Source organism: Pavona decussata, unplaced genomic scaffold, assembly GCF_977016875.1.
Source record: "Pavona decussata unplaced genomic scaffold, jaPavDecu1.1 SCAFFOLD_273, whole genome shotgun sequence".
NCBI lineage: Eukaryota > Metazoa > Cnidaria > Anthozoa > Scleractinia > Agariciidae > Pavona > Pavona decussata.
This window is the reverse complement of record NW_028145675.1, coordinates 1,644,221-1,667,500: the sequence shown is the minus strand read 5'-3', so window position 1 is coordinate 1,667,500 and position 23,280 is coordinate 1,644,221. Positions and strand designations below refer to the sequence as shown.

General features: G+C 37.6%; 3 protein-coding genes, 1 long non-coding RNA gene and 1 pseudogene across 4 annotated transcripts in view; 1 reads left to right on the top strand and 4 right to left on the bottom strand.

Moving 5' to 3' along the window:
• LOC146455541 (uncharacterized) overlaps positions 1 to 1,226 on the bottom strand; it is a 2,063-nt pseudogene extending 837 nt beyond the window's left edge.
• LOC146455540 (uncharacterized) overlaps positions 1 to 5,733 on the bottom strand; it is a 58,342-nt gene extending 52,609 nt beyond the window's left edge. Inside the window, exons 1-2 of the mRNA XM_085094282.1 lie at positions 5,633 to 5,733; positions 1,500 to 1,573 (exon numbers count right to left, since the gene is read on the bottom strand). The gene's annotated coding sequence lies outside the window, so the exon portion shown is untranslated. The remainder of the gene's footprint in view (positions 1 to 1,499; positions 1,574 to 5,632) is intronic.
• Positions 1 to 7,967, bottom strand: part of LOC146455539 (uncharacterized) — a 362,351-nt gene extending 354,384 nt beyond the window's left edge. The window contains exon 1 of the mRNA XM_085094233.1: positions 7,782 to 7,967. The gene's annotated coding sequence lies outside the window, so the exon portion shown is untranslated. The remainder of the gene's footprint in view (positions 1 to 7,781) is intronic.
• The window catches only part of LOC146455533 (uncharacterized), a 234,614-nt gene that overhangs the window by 13,715 nt on the left and 197,619 nt on the right, over positions 1 to 23,280 (top strand). The window lies entirely within an intron of this gene.
• The window catches only part of LOC146455534 (uncharacterized), a 194,741-nt gene continuing 187,783 nt past the window's right edge, over positions 16,323 to 23,280 (bottom strand). The window contains exons 9-12 of the mRNA XM_085094258.1: positions 22,030 to 22,077; positions 21,077 to 21,175; positions 18,989 to 19,295; positions 16,323 to 18,416 (exon numbers count right to left, since the gene is read on the bottom strand). Of these exons, the coding sequence (XP_084950384.1) occupies positions 18,079 to 18,416; positions 18,989 to 19,295; positions 21,077 to 21,175; positions 22,030 to 22,077 (792 nt within the window). The 3' untranslated portion in view covers positions 16,323 to 18,078. The remainder of the gene's footprint in view (positions 18,417 to 18,988; positions 19,296 to 21,076; positions 21,176 to 22,029; positions 22,078 to 23,280) is intronic.

Here is a 23,280-nt window from a genome sequence, read left to right as displayed (position 1 = left end):
TTGATCCAGATTCTTTATAGATCTAAAATCTATTGTAGTCGCTTTAGGTCTTGGCAGCTTTTGTTTCTTCCTCCAAAATGTCCCTCAAGGAAAATGCAATGTACTGACTACAATTGGAATGGAGAGTATAAAGACAGCAAGAGGACACCAGTTCAAGCATTAAATTTTTCTTGTGCTTTTAGCAGATAATTAAGAAGCAGATAACTTGAACCTTTACAGCAAGTAGACTTACGATGAATGATTGTTGGTATCTAACTGCTAGGCATCTCTTTATAATAATTATTATATAACAAGTATTCAGTGTTAAGTGTTATTGTATAATTATACCTCTTACTAACCGAATTTGAGGTCCGTACTGTAAGTTACGGACCAAGTTTTTTCCTGTTGATTTATGGCCCAACCACAAGCGCATGGGCCATAAATCACCAGGAAAAACAACGATCAGTAACTCACAGTACTGACCAAGAAAACGAGATAAAAAAGATATTTATTAAATCTCTGACGATAATCAGGTGTGTGGGAAACTAGTTGAAGTTTAGCAGGTCGTACAGTGAAATACGGCCCACAAAATTGACCAATCACACCACATGTACTTACTGGGAGATATAATAAAATTAATGTAAGTATTTGAATATTTTTAGAATGCAAGGAAATGTGATATAAAGTTTTTAGGCATAGCTGAAGGGAGGGGGGAGGAGTGAGAAAAGTGGGGGTTCCTTAAGAGTGGGGACTCCCACATATTTACAGCTACACTGTACATATATACAGAAATTATACTCCTTCTCCCCCTCCCCTCTTAGGTGTAATTACAGTAAAGACCCTGGAGGACTTAACAATGGAATAAATGTGATGGAATATTTTAAGCCTGGTAAATAAATGAGAATGATGTATCATTCGGTAAGTGACACAAGCTTACTCGGAAAAAAAATCTGAGTGCTCCTATCAGGAGTTGAACTTAAGACCTTCCAATAATTACTAGTTCAGATGCTCATTCATTGATGTCTAATGGTCTAACTTTTGAATTCTTCAACCATTTAAACCTGTGTTTTAATTCTTGCCTTAGTGGCTTATTTTTAACATACTATCATGCATGAATCATTTATGACATTGTAGCTATTCTACAGTGTACATATGTAGGCATTTGTTCCCTTGTTCCCATCCCACTCCTAACCTGTACAAGGAACCATGAAGAAAGCACAAACAATAATTATTGACCCATCCGTCATCTCTAGAAGTGCTAGTGCTCAACAATGAATAGTGGTCCAGGAGGGATAATTTAAGCAGCTCGCAGCACAGATGTTGGGGTTGTTGATGAGATTTAAAAAAAAAAATTCAAATACAACAACTTTGAGAGAAGAGGAAATGAACTCCAAGTTTCCCAAACCATCTGATAAGGATTGTAGTTGAAAGGCTTAATAGTGAAGAGCTTTTAGGCAATAATTCTTGGGATGTAGAAGATAAAGAGCAGCCAGAGGTCAAAAAGATACATTAGGGTGTACCTTTTAAAAAAGGTGCTGGAATCACTTCATCTTGTTCCCAGTCTCTCAATCAGGCTGAGTGTTGCTTTGTACCTCTGGTAAATGAGAATTTAAAACACGTACAGTGAAAATGAGGTAATAACGTACATTCTTGACCTCTACAACAACGAATACAGAAAAAAAGTTTATGTTACCATTCAATTTTATAAAATGTATACATGGCAAGTACTCGTCTGTCAATGATCATAAATACCAAAATTGAGCACCTTGTGAAGTTGCAACCATATTTATTCAATGTGTTCTTGACAGGTGCTAAAAAAGATAGACTATGTGAGAGAGCTGTTCAACAGGGATTAATTTAAGAAACAGCTGGGATTTTTAGAACTCAGCTGAGGGTTACTATTGTACCCCACCCCAAATTTATTATTGCATTAGGCATAGGTCACACTTAGCAAAGTTTTGTGAGAATTTGCCAACCAAAAAGTGCAGGTACACCTTGATTATTAGTTTGACTGAGTGAAAATGGTACATTAATTCTGCCTAGGGCTAAAGTGATGGACTCAAATAATTAAGGATTATTACTAGAGTGGGTGCACTGCCATAGCAATGGCCAGCAAATTGAAAACTCTGGTTATTTACATTAAAGGATTGGGACATGTTAGGACAAACATTGGTCTGTAAGCTCAATTTTAGAGAAACTTAACATATAGTTGTTGGTTCCATAAAATATCAATACCTTGGGATCCCCCCGCCCCTAAGATTTTCCATTACAGAGGCTTAATTTTCACAAATCCCCCCCCCCCCCACCACCACCCCTTGTTTATGCTTAGTTGTCAGATAAACCAAGGCCAAAACAAGAGTCAGCAAAAAAGAAAGAAAATAGTAGAAAAACAGTAAAAAGAGAAAAAACACAGAACCCATGTGCTAACTGATTCACTGCTAGTCCACATAAAAAAAGACCCAGGCACTTTTCAGTGAAACAAAAACTTTAAGAAAAATTTGACATGAGAAAGTTTAATTAATATGCTCTTAGCCCTTAGACTGCAGGTAGTCTCTCTTTTACTCAAAAATCCACAGGGAAGAAATACAAAAAACTGGGAGAGAATGATATCCTAGGGGCAAGCAGCAAACCATGAGCCATGAGTTGCACACGCAGGCAGCAAAGTGTGGAGTAGCACTGTGGGTGCAGGGAGGTCTTCCAGCACCCACACTACTTGCAGCTGTATGTCCCTGGGATATCATGCTCGTTAAGTTTGTTTTTTTGATCTTCCCCGTGGATTTTGAAGCAAAAGAGAGACCACTTGCAGTGTACTCAGCCCTTAAATTATATTGCCTTAAGGTGGCCGAATACAGTTTTTTGGCGTACAGGTGTTAGAAGACGTTATTTGTAAACTATGTACTTCTGGGCGCCCAAAATTGGTATGGTGTAAGACTAACTAAGAAAGAATGGATTTTTGTACGTCTTGTCGAGCTAAGTACCGTTTCCATGGCAACGCAGCGAACTATTAAACGTCCATATATTGTAGGTTTCCTTTATTTTTAGAAAATGTACTCATTAGATTTTTTCCATTTTTTGTATCCAGATAAACTCACAAAACACTGACACAGCTACACTATTTTCATGTAATTTTAACAGACAGATCTCCTGTAAATATTGATTTTGCATTTTAATGTTTTGTGAAGATACCCTCTGCTAGATTTAGGTTTCTCTTTGTAGGCGACTTACGCTTTTAGGGAACTATTTTCATGCCAAATTTTACGAAATTCTAATGAGCGGTTCCTTAGAAAACAGTTCATTTCCATGAAAACAACCAGTCGCAATTTTTTGGTCAAATGCGCATGCGTGGCTTTAATTGGGTTTCATGGCAAAGTTGAAAAGCATGCAAAAGGTCTTGGTGAATGACTTTTTTGCTCGGAAAGAAAAGAAAAAGAGTCCAGAAACAAGAAACTTAGTTATTTAGGATCAAAACTTACCTTTATTATCCATTTCATGTGAAATTGAGGGATCACTTTATCGACCGCCGTATTTACGTACCACAACCCTAGCGCGCGCTTAATAGCATCACAAACAGAATCTGTAAAGCGCGCGCAAACTGTGTTCGGCCACCTTAAATGATACTGGTAATTGCATATATTTATACTAACTGAACTTTAACAACAATAGTTATCAGCTACTGACATAATATTGATTATTGGGCATGTTCTCGATCTCTTGGGAACTAATTCTTTTGCTAATAATAAGTTTATTATCATTTGTCTCACGATGTAGTCACTTTGGCTTTAAATGGCAATGTTTCGACTGTTTAGTGGTAGTCTTTCCATCGGGGGGATAAGGTCGACTGGTTACGTGGCACCATTTATATCATGATGGTTGGCTGTGATTGGTGCATTTCAATCTTCATTGTTTCAGCAAGAAGTAGTCGAGCTCATCTCCTGATGAAGACTAGCAGTAAGCAGTTGAAATGTCGCGATTTACAACTCAAAGTTACTACATCATGAAACTGATAATACACTCATTATTATTGTATCTACCAGGATGAACAACAACAACCTCTTTCTCGACATTAATTCTTTTGCTATTCAATCTTTTAACCTCCAGCAGAACTGTCAATCTTTACAACTTCTACACAAAAAATTGTATCCGCTAAATAAATGGCATGACTGGACAGGGACCTGTTAGCAAGAACATGTTTAATGTGCATAATTATTAACTGTTAAGTCAGTTTGAAACCAGACAGACAAATTATCCAGTAACCAAATTCAAATCATCCCAACCATTCAACTTTAAGTACAATGTAGCAATTAATAATTATTATGCTATTATGTAAGACACTGGAATAAGAATTATTTTCCTTATCTTAATCTACAGTGTATGACAATTGATTCTCCACCACTATTGCATGATTATCAGTAATTGTTAGACATCGCCAAAAAATGCCAACATGAACTAACAAGTATTGATAGTCAGTGACTGATTGGCAGGTAGACATTTTTTCCGAAGATTGGTTTCACTGATTGTTCAAATTATCCAGATGATATGTCCCACTTTTAGTTTGGGTTTAACATGGCAACAAAAGATCCATATTTCTGAATAATTGCTGACAAGCAGTCCTACTTGATGGGTTAATTATACCTGTACATGTCAACAGCTACAATGTAATTACTGATTATTGATTACTTATTGATATTTTCAGTTGAGTGTCAAAAGTAATTCATGTACAGTATACTTTGATATTCTGATATTGCTTATAAGCAAAACTCCTACTACATTCTCAACCAATCAGAAGCAGCACCAAAATCAACTGTGCCTAATATTGTAGCCGCATATATTTTGCTGCATTTGGTGCTGGGTACAGGTACATGTATGTGTTTCTTTGTTTACTTATTTAGATTCGTTCATTGTGCTGTTTACATCTCCTATGAATGGCCAGAGTAATTGATTTGGTTTTAGTTTTATGACACTCAATTGGAAAATTTTGGCTATTGTTGTTACAGTATGTTTATAAAGCATTATAAAGCTTAGTTTAAAAGCATTTATATGTTCAAGCCCAGTGCTGAACTATATACACTGTGGTTTAAATTTTTTGGGGTTTAAAAATTTTCAAATCAGTTTGATTTTTGTTTCCCTTTGTCTCAGATTTTTATGGTACAGTGGAACCTCGATTCAACGAAGTCGCTGGGGACTGGCCAAATTTGTTCGTTAAATCAAGGGTTCATTGTATCGAAAACCTCGATATAATGAACTTGAGGGGAAACGACCAAAATGTTTGTTATATCGAGGTCATAGTTAATGATTGATTTTCAACACAGGTGACTTCTGTCACGCAATTCAACGCATTTTTTTCCATTTATTTTACTGTAACTTTGGCCAGGAGATAGAATATCGTTCAGTATATCCAGGACTTTGTTAAATGGAGGTTTGTTAAATCGATGTTCCACTGTAATGAATACTGTACAAAAGAAAATAAAAATTAAACTGGTTTAAGCCAATAAACATTTTGAACCCCAAACGGGCCAACATACACAAGACTCTATATTTAAACTGTGTCACTAAAAAATTATTTCCTTAACCAGAGTTTTTTAAGAAACAGTATACCAGTAAATAAGTTAAAATTCAAGCAAAATTATTGAAATATGGGGTAGAAATCACTCACCTGTCAGATTTGTATGCCCCTATGTATGTCTGGAAATGAGCTTCAGTCAGAAATTCAATAGGGCAGAGCTATTCTCTCTCCTCGATGGCCGAGTAACTGTACTGGTGAAGGGATGAAATGTGAAATGATTAGTTTCTTCTTAAATAAAGAATTAACCTGCCTGCTTGCAGATAGAAACCCGTCCAAACTAAAAGTGAATTGAAGGATGCAAGCGGTACAACTTGGCCATTTAAACTACATGTACCTAAAAATTTGATTTAACTTGCTGCAGTCCAACGCAATGACTTGTGGATCTAAATCTTTATCTGGCAGTATTCTCATGATCAAATGCAAGGCCAAACTTGTCAAACTCAACTTTGTTGATCAACGCTGCAAGAACCATGCAATATCCTTTTATATTTAGTATTTTCTCAGGTGATATATACTCCAGCTCAACTGCTACTTACTAACATGTACTAACTACTTACTAAAGATATAACAGAATTCTATTTTTTCCAAAACCACTTTCTCAGACAATCATGGCCAATATTTTCTGAGAAAGATACGAAATTTGTGTTCTGGACATTATTACCAGTCACCATATCAGCTTGGTGGTGATGTCATCAGTGATTATGTATTTTGGAAGTTTATTAGCCACAAGGATCATTCAGACAGAAACACAGCAACGTGACACAATTGCATGGGGGCAGGGTGTATTTTGTGTTGAGTTATGGAAATCATCCCATTATTTTTGTCCAGGATTGTACATTTGTACATTACCGTATTTATTCCATCAACTGCCCACCTCTGAATAAGCGCCCACCCTGAAAGCTCAAAAAGTTAATAAGTGCCCACCCCACCCCCTCCCCCCAAAAACATTTTCGGTACTAGTCCAGCATGAAGTAGGAGAACGTCATTTGTGTTGCAACCATGGTAGTCAGTGAACTTTTGTATTGTTTATGGCTTGCTTATCTGAACTTTTGTACTTTGTTTAGTCTTGTTGAAGAGAAATAAACTTGTTATCCCTTGTTTTCTTATTCTCTAAAAATGTCCTCACTGGCTGAAAATGTTGGGGAAATAATAAGCGTCCACCCTCATGGGCCCAAAATTAAATAAGCGCCCAGGGCAGTTAATCAGTAGTTACATTGCACACTGCTTTTTTTTCCCCGGATCTGCTAAGCTCGCACTGAAGTGTACAGCCTTGATACAGAAATTTATTCAATAATATTATTTTTGCAATAAAGCATATGCATGGAGCCACACATGTCCTATATGACAATATCTGATATTTTCTTATTGGGGCAAGAAGTTGAGTAAGTGTCATGTGATGCAATTTGGCTAATCACTGGCAAGCACATTTAATGTTTGGTAAAAGATTTCTAAATAAAATCAGATACTGTACCGTATGTCACAGGTTTCTGGATTAAATTGGGCATATGGTATCAACTACAATCAAGCAAAAAAAATTCTTGCTTGGTTCTAAAAGTTGCTTGATTGATTATCAATAAAATAACATTATTACCCCTTACAAAATTGATAAGTCAGTTCATAAAAAAGTTAGTTGATGTTGTTGTTCTGAATACAAAGCAATAAGCTGGGCTGAGTTTACTTTTAATGTGTAGTTTTCTGTTGATGATCTAAGCTGTACTTAGGACTCTAACTACATCACTCATACCAGGGGCAGCTTGCAAGTGAAAAATACAATTTAGCTTAATTCAAGCTAACGAATTGAGAGCTAGAATTCGATCTAATCTTCAACTTACTATGTTGCAGTATGTTGTCAGGGTTATACAGTCTTTGATTTTGAAATTTGCTTCAGAGTCTGATAAAATCTTTTCTGTCGAATCTTCCTCGTCTCCTTGGGGGAGGAGTACGTTTCCTAGTGAAGGGGCAAAACGTCAAATGATTAGTTTCTTTTTAAATCTTGTATGGTCTCAAAGAGTCGAGAAATTCTTAGCCTGCCAAATCGAAGGATCGAATGCCAAGTCTATTAACTTCCAAAAACATTTAATTTAACTCACTGAAATTAAACTGAGCAAAGATTTGCACCTCTAAACCTTTGTCCGGTAATCCAAATGTTACTGGGAAATAGTTCTCCTCATGTGCACGGTCAATCGATCAGCAAATTCTTGAATTTTCTGAGAGCGGTTAGTCATAAAGCTTCCACAACCAACAGTGTGATATTTTACTATCTTTTGGTGTCTTCTCAAACAGTGTACTCCCAGTTAAACTAATCTATCCTTTTAGTTGGACTTCCTGTCTGTGTTTTTCTCTCCTTTGGCCAGCTTCGCCGCATAAACCATACAGGATCCAACCTTTTGTTAGACAGATTAGACACTACCTAGTTCGGCCATCTTGAGACACGAAACCGAGGGTCCTTCAAGTAGCGAGGGATCTGGGTACGAATAAAAAAAAAAGCGCCGCGGTGGTGGGGGTTAGTTGTCGTTGAGGCGGGTGGAGTGAGGCACGGTCAGCCCGTAATCAAACTGAATGTGTGCACAGAGAAGCACAGAGGGGAATTCATATTTTTACAAACTTTTTAAAAAACTTTATTAGTACTAATAAATTGTTTTTGAGCAAAAAACTTTACTAGTTTATATATAAATATTTATTTTCCAAAAATTAAATTATATAGCTATATACTGATAAATGGAAAATCTTGCAAAAAAGGAAATTTACTTTTTTGCCCTATGAATTTATAAGTATATCTTTAATAATAAGTATACTATTAAATAGGATTTTTTGCAAAAAAGAAATCGACTTTTTTGCCAGATTTATTTACTAGTATATGATATTATTACAAGCTTAAAGGCTGGGAAAATCGGGCAAAAAAGAAATCGACTTTTTTGCCAGATAAATTTACTAGTATATGATATTATTACAAGCTTAAAGGCTGGGGAAATCGGGCAAAAATGAAATGGACTTTTAAATCATTTTAAATCAGCCAATCAACGCTTTGCGTTCTTAAGATGTTTTTAAATTACATGGTATAATACTACATATATTTCAGTAAATCAATGTATCAGTAAATCAATGCGGACGCGACCAGGAAACCTATCAAAGTGCATTACCTTCTGAGATATGGTATCAAGAACTGCTGAATATGACAAAAAACCGAGATTTGTGTCACCATTGATAATGTCAGTTATACAAAACATGCCCTTAAAGTTTTTGTTACCTTGATTTTATATACGGATTAGCAAAATAAAAACGTTCTTAATCGACTCTCAGCCTGAGGAATGTTCTTTAAATGCGTTCTTAAAACTTTGGTTAATCTCAGCCTCAACGTTCTTATAAAAAAAGGTTCTTATAAAGAAAGCAAAGTGTATACCTAAATTGTGATAACAAGAATTTCGCAATTTGCAGTTTTGAACTGTTCATGGATTAGATAAGCTATGTCTTGCAATCCAAACTTTTCTTTTTTGGCGGTTATAACGATAGAACACATTGCTTTTACCGTGTATAAGTTGTCTTACGATCAGAAAGAATAATCGACTTTTACAACTTATTAGTTAATTATCTAGCCCCACAGGAAAGCAAGTTACGCAGTTGTTTCGCACTGCCCATTTAACTCTTCCGGACAGACGTCTGTCTACCAGCTGCTTTCAATGTCTGCCACATGAGTACATAAGGCCGCTCTTTTTACTTTTTCTCGCTATATATTATACATTGTCAACTTTAATTTTTCTTGTTTGGCTTTACTGATGCACTATTTTCACAACATGTGAGTAGTTTTTTTTTAAGGTAATAACGAACTCATTACCTTTCCGTGTCTCTCTGGCTGTCTCTGTGTGTGGTTTTTATGTCCACTTTTAACGCTCTTTGCGGCAATTGAAAACAAAAAATAACTTGGTTTAGTTGTTTTTTTTTTTCTCGAACATCTTCTGCATAATTTGACCGTCTTTGGCAAGGCAGCTTTTTAAAGAAAACGTAGGCAACGGAGCTCCCGGTGGTTGATTGGTACCTGTCAATCATGATAGTAAGCAAACCGCCCAGCTGTTCACAGTCGCACCGGATGAAGCACGCCGTGTTTCACTCTCTTCCTTAAGTCGTCGATAAAAACAAAAAGAGGTAAATGGAACATAAAAGAGAAGTCATGGATTTTAGAAGGTCGTTATTTGTGCGTGGCATCACATGGGATTCAATACCAACTGTTGATAGTCTGAATGAACACTTCACTTGTAAGTACGTGTACTCTGTTTATTTATTTGTGTCAATGGCCGTGTTTTCACGAGCGATTTTTCAAGTCCCTTAGCGAGTGACAACCGGAAATCTCGTGAAAACAGTTGCTTTAATTCGCTTTTCTATAAACTCGCTTAAAGTTAGCGGCAATTAATTTCCGCCATAAGAGCGTAAACGGAAGGATACTAGGCTGGAGATATAAAAATTTACAGTCTTCTGAGTCTCGGTATCAGGCGACCCGGTTAAAATTCCCACGCGGCCATTTAACACATTGAACACGACCAAAGCTACAAATTATCTGTTGTCTCAAAACTCTTCCATAAAACAGGGGAAGGGGAGGGGGACGCCTTTTAGAGGGGAGGCGCTTATTTAAAATTTTGGCCGATGAGAGGGGCGCTTATTCGAACGAGAGCTTATCTGAGGAGAGATACTAATTCGAGGATTTACGGGGAGTACATAATTTGCACCGGTAACACAGGGGTCATGGGTTAATTTGAATCCCGTTCAAGCAAGAACTATTTTCAGGCGTTATTTTCCCAAGTGTTTAAGTTGTGAACATAACTGTGATGATTATTCATGTTTAACTCTTTTCTACCCAGTTCAACTTTATGATCTTTTATATCTTACCTTCCAGGACATAATGTTTAGATAACAATAATTATAACAATATTAATTTCTAATCAAGTGATCGTAACACCCACCATTCCACCAGATTGCCATTTACTAGTGTTTATATAGTTAAAAGATACTAGTAAACAAATCGGGCAAAAAAGCGCATTTCCTTTCCACCAGTTTGCCATTTACTAGTGTTTTATATAGTTAAAAGATACTAGTAAACAAATCGGGCAAAAAAGCGCATTTCCTTTCCACCAGATTGCCATTTACTAGTGTTTATATAGTTAAAACATACTAGTAAACAAATCGGGCAAAAAAGCACATTTCCTTTCCACCAGATTGCCATTTACTAGTGTTTATATAGTTAAAAGATACTAGTAAACAAATCGGGCAAAAAAGCACATATATTTTCCTTTCCACCAGTTTGCCATTTACTAGTGTTTATATAGTGAAAAGATACTAGTAAACAAATCGGGCAAAAAGGCACATTTCTTTTTCACCAGTTTGCCATTTACTAGTATATAATGTGATAAGATTGTAAAAGTTAATAGTATTATCACTGTTAAAGTTTTTTGCAAGAAATTTTTTTATTAGTACTAGTAAAACTTTTTAAAAACTTTGCAAATATCTGATTACCCAGCACAGAGGACAGAGACGAACATGGATTGGCATAAAAACGAGGAAATTAATCCCGTTGAATTAGAAGGTTCGAATTGCCGTATTTACGGGCTAAAAGAAAAGAATAAAAAGGCAACAACTTATAATAAGTCACAGTTTCGCCGGCAAAAAACAGGTAACAAAAAGGAACACGAACTAACACCAACAAGACCCGCCTCTTCGCAATATTTGGAACGAATACCTAGAATGTATGCTGATGACACACATCTTACATATGCTGATAGCGATGTGAACGCCATTATATCTTGTCTCAACGAAGATTTGCAAAACATCAGCGAATGGTTAATTGCAAACAAACTTACACTGAATATGACCAAGACCGTGTTTATGCTTATTGGCTCCAGACAAAAGCTAAGAACTCTAACTGCCACTCTTATTTTGACCATCAGTGGTACCCACATAAACAAAGTTGCAACTTCTATATCCCTGGGGATATTCAAATGACTCAAACCTTACCTGAGGGAGCCACCATATCGATAAGCTGGTTAAAACAATCGCCTCTAGCATTGCAGCAGTCAAACGGGTTAGACAATTTGTTCCCTCATCAACGTTGCATCTTATTTACAAGGCTCTAATTCAACCCCATTTTGGTTGTTGCAGCGTTGTCTGGGGAAATTGTGGCATAAAATTAGCTGAGAAACTTCAAAAGCTCCAAAATCAGGCAGCACGGGTCCTAACTTTCTCAAATTATGACACTGATGCTTCTCAACTGTTTGAAAGATTAATCTGGGAAAATCTCAGCGCTCAGCGTGACATACAAAAAGCCATAACGGGTTTTAAGTCTCTTAATAACCTTGCCCCAGAATACCTGGAGTCCAAATTTACAAGTCTATCAATGAGTACTCCTTATACTTTTCGAGATTTAGCCATTCCACTCCCACGCGCAAACTACCTTCGAAACAACCTCGTTCCCGGACGTGAAGAGGAGAGGCCCTGGGAACGAGGTTGCCTTCGAAATAGTTTTTTAAACTAATCTCGTACCCAGATCTCCCACGGTCAGGCGGAGGGGAGATCTCACATTTCTACATTCCCGAACCGACTACTGAGATCGGGGTACGAGATTAAGTTTTAACTACAGTGGTGCTGTCCTATGGAATAGTCTTCCTCAAAACTTAAGGAAAGCAGAATCTCTGAGTAATTTTAAAACACTTTTAAACAAACACTACAGAAAAAAACAAGGCACGGCATTCATGGAAAACAGGTCTTTATTACGATAAGTAAATTTTAACATTGTAATTAGCATACGATTTACATTATGTATTTTAGACTTAAGGCTGGTTTCCATATGATCGCGGATCGCAGATCGCAGATCGCAATAAGGTCTGCGATCGTCTGCGATCATATGGAAACATACTTCTGCGATCGTCTGCGATCCTGCGATCATGATCGCAGACGATCGCAGAAGATAGAACATAAAGGCTGGTCTCCATATGATCGCGGATCGCAGATCGCAGATCGCAGATCGCAATAAGGTCTGCGATCCGCGATCATATGGAAACCAGCCTTTAGATATTAACATTTTATACTTCAGTTTTCTGTACTTTTTTAGACCTGATGAATTCTTACCTTGTATAAATAAAGATTACTTAAAAATATCAGTGTACACCATTAATGAAGGTTTCGATGACGTTCAGCTAGGAGGTTGAAAGTTAAGGATCACGATAGGATTAGGGTAGGATCATTTCTGCGTCTGTTAGTTTCCTCTCGTGTATACTTTAGCGTTGTTACCTATTTTCATTTGCTATTGATCATTAATTTAATTTATCTAAATAATTTACTGACCATGCAGTGAGGCCACTGACACACATTAGCACATATGAGTTAGTACAGGCCTGTAGCCAGTATTGAGGGAACAGAGTAGAGACAGAGTAGACATTTGTCCATAGTTACACGAAGGATCATTAAGGCAATTAATGGGTCAAGTCAGTTAAAAGAAAAATAATTATTGATCTTTCATCAAAACTGCGTAAGGTTGGACATTTTCAGTTACTGCTTGTCGAATTCTTTATAGCTAGGGATCGGAGTTCAATGGAAAATACTTTACGGAAATAGTTTTGAACACAACGTACTCTGCTTAAGATCATCGGAGTGACGGAATCTCGAAAGGAGAGCAAGAAGATGCGCGCACAGCCAGTGACGTATGATGACATTGTTGGATTGAGTGAAGCCTCAGCGCGATAATGTTGAAGTTAGACTGAAACCAAATGTTGCAATTATTTACAATTTTTTTTTTAAATCGGTACAGCTAGGGAGTTCGCTAGAAAATACTTTCCGGAAAAAGTTTTGAACACCACGCACTCTGCTTAAAATCATCGGAGTCTCGGAATCTCGAAAGGAGAGCAAGAAGATGTGCGTACAGCCAGTGACGTATGATGACATTGTTGGATTGAGTGAAGCCTCAGAGCGATAATGTTGAAGTTAGACTGAAACCAAATGTTGCAATAATTTACAGAATTTTTTTAAGTAGGTACAACTGATTGACGCTTAAGCGATTTAAACTGATAGCCGAAAACAGAAATGAAATTGTTCACAGTAATCGCGATATCATTATTTCAAAATAAGAGGTAGAAATTTAGCCAGTCGATGAATAGAATTATAAGGACCCTACACAACTTTGGACACTTTTGATTATTATAAATGAGACTAGTTTTTTGTACTTAAAAGACTTGTAAACCAGAACAAGATATCATGAACAAGGGAATAACGAATATAAAAAAAACTGTGACCAAACTCTACATCGGGTGACTCAGGATCTACACATCTACATGTATACAATGTAATGCGTATTTACAAAATGACCATCTCCCAGTTGGCTTGATAGCTCAGTTGGTAGACCGCTGCACAGACGCGGTGTTCCCCGTTCAAGCCTGAATTCAACTGGTTCAAGCCTGAATTATTATTTTTTTCAAGTTGTTTACGTAACTGTGATGGTCCCTCGTTTATCTATTCTTTCACCCTTAGTTCAAATCTATGAATTTCACTTCCGTCTCTTTACTTCTAGATGTATCTTACAAATTCAAAAAATTACCAACGTTCAAATCACCGCTAAATTTACATGAAGTTTTCGTGCTTAAAAATAGAAGTTTCTCTCTTTCACCCCGCTATAGTAATTTGCTGTTCTTAAGACTGTATCTAGTATTATTATATACCACACAAGTGAATAGTGCTTCTCTCGCGCGCTGATTGGCTAGTTCGGAGGTGATTAGCCAAGTACTACTAACCTCCGAGCAACCGAAGAGAAACAGGATGGCTTCCCGTTTTGTCACGGTCATTTCGAGGAAAATATTTCGATAAAAGAGACGGCTATTACAAAAAATACACTGAAAAATTGCAACAAATTTTGGTTTGACGGCATTACATGGTAAGTTATTTAATCTTTCAAACCTCATATTTTAAGGCGAAAAATAAAAATGTAATGCATTATTTACGAAAACTGTCGAGCACTATAATTACAATGTAAACAATGAAACATTTAATGTTTTGCAGTATGGTTTCACTGAACAGGACAAATTTCACACAACAATCGAAGAAAAGACACGTAGCAACTAAACAAGTGCCTCTAGAAGTTTTATTTGTCTGCAAGAAAGCGAGACTTAACTTTCTACAATAAGAAATCGCTTACCACGCGGCGGGCGAGATTTTAAAATTTCTCGCCATTTTTCGGTATATTGCCTAAAATGACTGAGTAATTTTTGGTCCACTTCTTATACAGCTTGTGTGGTATATACTAAAACAACTATTCACCTCAGTATCGGTGAAAGTTTTTCATTTGACAAAACAAACTCCCCTACTACTAACATAAATTGCTTTCTACAGACTTTATGGCGCAAAGTTATGCTGCCTCAATTAATGAGTCAACTGACCTTGCTAGGTGGGTAACATTAGCGCTAATCGTGTTTTCGCGATAGGAACATAATGGAAGAAGGTATTTAAACCCTAGCGTAGGTCGATTTACTAGTGGACTAGCACTTATCGGCTCTCCAGGAACCGGGACCTGGTTGTTGAAGTCTAATTGTATGTCACAAGCAGTCTTTTAGTCTTGCTACCGACTGTCGCACTCTTTGATGCTTCTTGCCTTTCCCCAGTGTTTCTGGTATTTCTAGCATTTCTAGCTCTGTGTGTCCGTACCACTGGTAATTCGTACAAAGTAGAGACGCCGCGTGTTGTTGTTCGGCGAAATCGTGTCCACTTTCAAAAGACAAATCAGTGATCCGTTACCACCATCAGCAGATGCTGAAGTACCCAAGCACTTTGTTCCGCAATCGGACCAGTCGCATTCTCCGGTAACTTCACCCGCTCTCAGTCAAGAAGATACATCGTTAGACTACTGACTATTATCAACCGACTACTATAAGAGGTTTTTCCAGCTGCAGCACAGCCTCCCATTAAGGGGGCAATTCACCTAAACGCCATTTTTCCGCCACTTGACACGGCTTTAATGGAAATTTCTCATTCACGTTTCAAGCAATCCAAACACCCTATCATTATCCAGTGAATCTGTGTTGTGGGGTATTTTGTAAATTTTTGGGTGATTTTTGGGTATATTTGGGAGAAGTAGTTTTTTTAGAAGGATTGGTGAAATTAAGAGAAATAAGAAATATTGAAGATTTAGTGAAGTTATGAAATTAGAATTTGTAGTTAATAATTAATAGACGGATACCAAGTTAGTCCACTAGCAACCTGGAGTCCTCTTGCGTGGGTATCAACTGTCTGTTGGTGTTCCAAAAATCATTTTCTTTCTTCTATCCCTTCTTAAAACCTCTTTAAATTTCATTCAAATTTAGGTAAATTGCCCCCTTAAGCAAGTGAGATCTGAGCGTCTACGAAGACCATCAAACCACGTAAAGGACTTTGTTTCGCCTAAGCCATAAGCTCCTCTGAAGACAATTAACGCGTTATGATAGAGCTCCAGTATTTATTTGTCAAGGTGTGATTTACTCAATTTCTTGTTATTTTGCAAGAGAAAAGCTTTTATTTTTTTTTTATATCCATTATTAAAGGAAGGTTGTTACAATAAGACGCTGCGTAATTAGCACACGAGAACTATTGCGTCTGATCCAGTTCCTGCTATTTTTACTCAGTTAAATTTTCATTTAGTGCTTGTTAGTTTGGCAGTTGTCTCTCGTGTTATTACAAATTGTACATTGCTTTACATTACATTACATTACATTACGTTAGGTTACGTTACGTTACATTACGTTACCTTGCATTACAACTGTAGATGTGGCAACGGGTTTCGGGAAATTATCAAACACGCTAAAAAGTAGCGGACTGTGAACTATATTTTCATACAGCTGATTAATTTTTAAAGCTGTGGATCTGTAGTAACTGTGATGTTAAAACCATGAGACTTAAATTCACTTTTTTATTGGATAAAAATACCTAGCCTGCAGTGCAGGCGTTTTTCATGGGCGAGTGCTGAATAATAAATTTACGTTGCGTATTTGAAGGAAGGGTCACTTTTGACTCGCTCCAGCCCTCTCGCGCTTTGACAGCAACGAAGGATTATTCAGCGCTCCCGCTCCAAAAATACGCCTTGCAGGCTAAAAAATACCCTCAACATTTGTACATCGTATTTGCATACTTCCCAAGAACGATACCTTTACAATATATGTTAAAATCATTTACATTTTATGTAAACACTATGAAAAACCTATGAGAATATACCAAACTGGTATTGTCCAAGTACAATACCACTATTGAAACACTTAAAATTGGCACAGCTTATAGCTGAATGTTAAATACAAGATTGTCAGTTTCTATCGAGGACAATGCCAAAGGCACACGTGGAGTCTACAATAAATAAAGCAATAGAAAAAAAAGGGAGAGTTTGCGTTTGCCTAAGATGTTGGGCTTGAACAGGTTTCGAGGCTGCACTTAGAATGAGATATGAGCCAAGAATTAGGTTAAATTTGCTTTTACCGTCATCTCCTCCCACACACACGCCCTCATTTCCGAACGTGAAGCGAAGGTAAGAATATTTGAGCGGAAAACTGAAAGGGGCGCTTGATTCAAACACCAGCAAAGAGCCAATCTGGTGAGGTTTCAAAATGTCATCCGAAGATTTGTAAAATTTGAAATATCCTACTGATCTGCTACCTTTACATTTGAGTCTCCAAACTGCAAACTCTTCGTTTATCGGACTTGCCCTTGAAGAAATTGCAGCCGTTTTCATTTGTGACATTCTTGTGTTGTCATCTGTTTAATTTTGATATAACAAGCTAAAAGTCGAACCCCTAAGATTACCTGCAGCTTATACAACACAAGATCGGGACATTTCTAAATACACCCTTTCAGGTGTCTGGTTTACGGCTATTTCAATAAACGTTGTCAGGTCTCAAGCTCACCCGACGACACAGAAAGGTATAGTATAGGCAGCTTTAAACCTTTACAATTCTGTTGTAATTTCGTGACGACCGTCAAATTACAACTGAATTGTGAAGGTATAAAGCTACCTAAAGTACCTTTCTGCGTTGTCGGGTGAGCTTGAGGCTTTAATAGCCGGCAACGTTAATTGAAATAGCTGTAGGGGACAATAATTCCAAAGACTGCAACATTTTCCGAATAATAAACAGTATGCCGAGGGTATTATCATCCGACGAACCAGCAAGTCGGAAACGGGTTTATATATTTTGTAACCCTATGAGTAATTTTTCAAACGCGCGTGTTTTATAGTGAAAAGGACAAAACAGCTAGTGACAGCTACGGGGTCAAAGTAGCCCAATAAATGCAAGCTTACAAGTTTACTAGATTCATTAAACTGTTATTGGATTACAAAAACTAAGATCTAAAGCTGCGACGTTAGTTCCTTGTTTTTCACGACGAAAAAAATCGGACGACTGTTGTTGCCTGGTAAATGCCTTTTGATTTTGTAGCACGGGATGTCTTTTGTCCAATGAGAACGCGCGGAAATTAATTGGTGAGTTATCATTTCAGGTAACATCAGCGAAATATGCGGATCTTGTATGGTATGGTCAGCTTTAAGCATCGTGTCAATATCTCTCTGACTCTGGCATATTTTTGAAGGACACCAGCCCGAGTTCCCTCATTATATGCCAGTTAACGTTTGCATAACCCATGTTTGTTAAACATCTCATGACTTCTTTATTTGTTGCATGATTTGCGCTCGCCTGGAACCACTTTAAAAGAACAGCATAGCAGCATTCTTTTCCACGGCCCTGTTCTTCGTATTCAATAGCATCAATTAGAGGTTCTGGCACCCTCGGGTTGAGATATCTGGCCAGTGTCTTCCATAAGCTTCCCTGCTGTAATTTCTCAGCAACCACAGAACGTACATTATCGCTGACAGGTTTGTTGATCATCTCTTCAGCTAAGGAAAACAAATTTACATTACAAAACGGCTAAACTCCATTTCCAACTTCGCGATTGGTGTCAAGTTTTCAACGTCAGGCCAAATTAAACAAACCAAGTGTCTAGCCTTCTGAAGGGCAGAAAACGGCCACATTGTCATAAAACAAAAAGTACAATGTTAGGAATTTTCAATAGTTCTGTCCCAGAGTTTAAGCTTGGAGTTAGAAGAATGTAGATCTGAGTTTAAAGTAAGAACCATCAGCTACTATTCTCGAGTAGGTTTGATGTTTAACTCTGCAGTGAGGTGACCTTTTCGCTCATTGCGTAAAATGGAAAAAAAAAAAAAAGATTGTTTTTAATTTTGGTAGCCTCCTGGTCAGCTAATACATTCTCAATAAATCACTAATAAGCTGCTGGACAGTGTTTTCCAAGAACAATGTTTGGCTGGTGAGATTTAACGGGAAAGAAGGAATCTGAACACGGTTTGTGATTTGTGACGTTTTAGTAAAGTCACCAGGAGAATGAAGGCTTTCGATAATCAGAAAAACAAGGAGAGTCCCATAAACCTGCTGTTGTCAAATATACACGTACCTTTAATAAGACGGTCTTTTATGTGCTCCAGACCTGGACCACCTTCTTCTAGCTTATCAACGATATTATCAAAGCACTTTTGTTGGTCTTGCGGTGACAGTTTTGAAAGAGCCTTTAAAAAATTCTTCTTTACATCTGCCTCAGAACATGTCGAAGCTAAATCCAAGTGATATTTGTAAACATCGCCTTTACCAATCTCCTTTAAGACCCCACTGCATGCTGTCAGAATGCCATATGGACCCGTTAAAGGAGCGTCGAGAAGTGTCTCCTCATCAAAAGGCAACCCAAAGAACTCGACAGGCGTTTTCTACGAAGGGAGAATAATGAAAAGTTTTTTATTCATAGGGGAACGGCCACCGCCCACGTGATGTACTTTCTTTCCTACCTTTCTCACATCCCCATCAAGAAATTATCGTCCAATCGAGCGGATTGACCGAGTCAGATTCAGTGCCGAGGTGCCCATGAGCTACGATCCAAAGGCACTGATAAAAAAGAAATCTCAAGGATCCTCTTATCCGCCCTTCTTGGACTGAAGGGATTTTATGAACCAAACTGGAATGTATGGAAAAGGGCAGGGATATCTGTCGTTTAGGTATTGAAATGGGGCCTTTCAAAGTATCTCGAATCTTTATCAGTCAAACAGCCTTGCTCTATATACGCTCTAAGCCTTGGTACAAAGGAAACGATCTATGGCCACACAAAACCATATTCCACATATAAAACTTTTATCATAAGCTACATGCGATGTAATAAAAAAATTAAAAAAGCAACGAAAAGCAAACAAACGAAGCAAATGAGAACCAGCATATTTATCAGTTAGTTTAAAAAGGTTTTTATGTACTAACATGTACATAAGAGGTAAACTTGGGCTCTTCAATTATTTCTTCTTTATTACGCACAGAATAGCTATAATCCAGTTTCAAAATCATCAAGACCGCTGGATAAAAAGACAAAGACGCACTTCTAAAGGTTAGCTCAATCTGAAGTAAATTATTCACAAATACCAGTAGGAAATTTCTGAATTCTAAAATAAAACAAAACACAGAGTTGTGAAAACTTCTTCTCACTGGTATTTGTGAATATTTTTCTTCAGATTGAGGCTAAATAAACAATAGCCTCCATCTGGCACGAAAATATGCTCAGATATTTGTCCGCGGACATTATCTGTTCCGAGAAGCGAACAGTTTTCCAAGAGCGAAGCTCGAGGAAAACTGTGAGCTTCGAGGAACAGATAATGTCCAAGGACAAATATCTGAGCATATTTTTAAAGCCAGATGGAGGCTATTGTGGTTATTATCCTTCAAATATTTTTCGCAACATGTAGCAACGAGCTTGAGTATTTGAAAATTTTGTTTAAGAACAGTTTCCCGTCAAAAACGTTTAGAGAGTATGTTGTTTTCTGATACTGCTTTATCGACCAGCAGGTTTATCTCTCCTCCTGTCACAAAAGCAAACCGTTCACCATCTTGACCTTAACTTTAATTGTAAACAAGACGCGCCTTGCAGTTTTTGAAATTGGGGAATATCACTTGGGGAATATCATCGGATATTCCCCAGTTTTAGCTGGGGTATATTCGGTCACGTGAGGCATTTAGACCAATCGCGCGCGAGCGAAAATATTTGATGGATTATAACCCTGTATAAATGCGTCTTTTGTCTTTTTATTCCGCGGTCTTGGTGAATTCGAAACTGGACTATTGCTTTTGCTGGTCAGAAAACTAATTCAACATGGGAGGAGTCCACTGCTTCTTGTGTCATAGTGTAAGTTATCCTTCAATTCAGTTATAGCTACGACAGGTCATCTATGATATTTCCAGTACAGCAAGAAACCTAAGGGTTCTTCGTAACCTTTCATCCAAGCAAGTTCCCTGCTTCATTTTTGAAAAGGCTTAACCCAGATTTTAAATATCGGGAGTGTAAATGACAAAGTTTAGAAAACAGTTTCTTAAACCATCAGGTTAATGAACAAAGAATAATCATACAACCAATCATAGCAACTTTCGTAAAGTTGCTAACCAGTGACAACACATCAGATGGACGAAGTAACGACCTTATCTTTGATCTACATGAATGAAGGGGATATAAAACCTGGTCTTTTTGGTCCACATCTTCACCACCACCAAGAAGGATTTTAACAGTCTCGTACTGTCCACTGATCGAAGCTTTGCGTAATGCGGTTCTTGATGCCTGTTGAAAAGTGCATGTATCAAGGTACAGGTAAACAGTGGGATAATAAGCTCTTGGTAATATTTGTCCCTACCCAAGCAGGCAAGCTTGTTAGCCTTCCTACCACCACCCATTCATCTCAGGGAAAACCAAAAGCATTACTTCGTCTGGTACGAACGTTCCCCCCAGGCTAAACAACGCCACCCGGTGGTCTTAACAAGGCTTATGACCAGGCTTTCCTCCCGTCTAGGCCATGATTTAACCATATAAAGGGAACTCCCACTCTTGAAAAAAGATTGCCTTTTGATTACTTGAGAGACCACCTAATTTGACATTTCTTTGCAAAACGTAGAAATAGCATGACGTTACAGATGAAAAAGGGTACAATTTTCACTTACAGTCTTTTTGAATTTTCACCGTGCCCCCACTTAAATTTCGCCTTTTTGGTGTCATATTGTTCTTGCTATTCTAAGGAAGGAGAAGGTCCTTTGTATGCATCACCGTGGCAGTCACATGGTGTCATTTAATCCAAAATGTCGGCGGGCTTATTCATGAAAATGTCGCTTCTACTTGTTACGACGAATTGGAATCTAACAAAAATTTCACGGCTACGTTATAACAGAAGAGATTCCTTTTAAATGCCCAACGCAAGCGAACAAATACTTCTTAGTAGAGTCTTAGTAGACTTCATCTATCTTACTGGACTTGTGGGAGAAGTTGCCTTTAAACTCTGGTTATAGATCAAATTAAAACAAAACCATTCTTTAACGTTACCTTTCTCTGAGTCAACACACACAATGGAATAAAATGTGATTGGAATGGATAAATTTAAGAACAATAAAAAAAGGGCAGAAAATAGATATCCATCATCTTACTTTGGCCTTTTTAGCTCTAACTACCCAGTCCTTGTTATGTTCCTTGTCCTAACAAGATGAACGAAAAACATTCACACGTGCAATTCAAGTAAGAATTCTATTGATAGCTTCAAGTATTAGCAAAGACATTATTAATACTCGAAAAACCAGAGTATGTCAGTAGTACTTTAGGATTAACCTGGGGATGCCATAATAAATCATGCAATATCTGCTTTATCAAATGTGCCACCTATGCAAATATACATTACATCTAACATTTAAAACTACCTATTAGGATCCACTGAAGATCTCCAGTTACATTCCTCACATCCAGAGATTGCAGAGATTTGCCGTAGCAATGCATCTCATTAGATCCATGGTTTCTTCTTGCTTCTCACAATTCTAGTGTTTTAGCTTTGCAAACCTTCTCACAAAGTTGATGTTTCTTTGGATTTCAAGATGGCGAATAAGAGAATGATGCACTTACAATGAACGTACATTTACCCCCCATAGCAACTAATATGAGGGTTGCAGAATGTCCTCAAGAGACCAGTGTGGGAGCTACCTTACAGAATGTTCGAACTTATGATTGTCACTGATATACTTCGGACAAAAAACTTTTGGATGATTTCTTGGAACTTTTCAGATGTTTTTTTTTTTGTCCTGAAATTTCGGACGTAACACCCTAGAACGACACAAAGGGCAAGTAATGTTAGACGTTTAGTTTGAACGCAACAAACTAGACGACACACTCTGAGCAAGGATGGAACAAAACAATGAAAAGAGTGCATAAATACAAAATAGGTGGAGGAGCTCACAAGGCCAAAAGCCATGAAGTTAGGAACGCAACCTGTGAACTTAAGAATGGTACAGGAAAAAAATTATCTGCCCAAGGCAATTACTTGGACGCCCCAGGCTACTGGACGCCTAGTAGGCAACAACTCTGCGTAACCTGGTTGTACATTTAGCTTTCCAACTTGTCGACTTTGAAGACCCTCTCATTCAGTTTAAAGAAGAAAGTTTAACATCTAAATTATTTAACCTGGCGAATGGAGTCACGCTACTGAGCTTTTTTGTAAACCTCGCTTGTTCTTAAACGCTTCAAATCGCAATGATTTGCGCATTAACCTAAATATACGTAATCGAAAGGTTGGGACGATAAAATACTCAGGCTGTATTTTTGGACGGAACATTTTTCTGGAACTGTTTTTGTCAGAAAATTCACTGAACCGGACAATTTTGCTAGTAAGGTATTCCAATGCTGTGGTCACT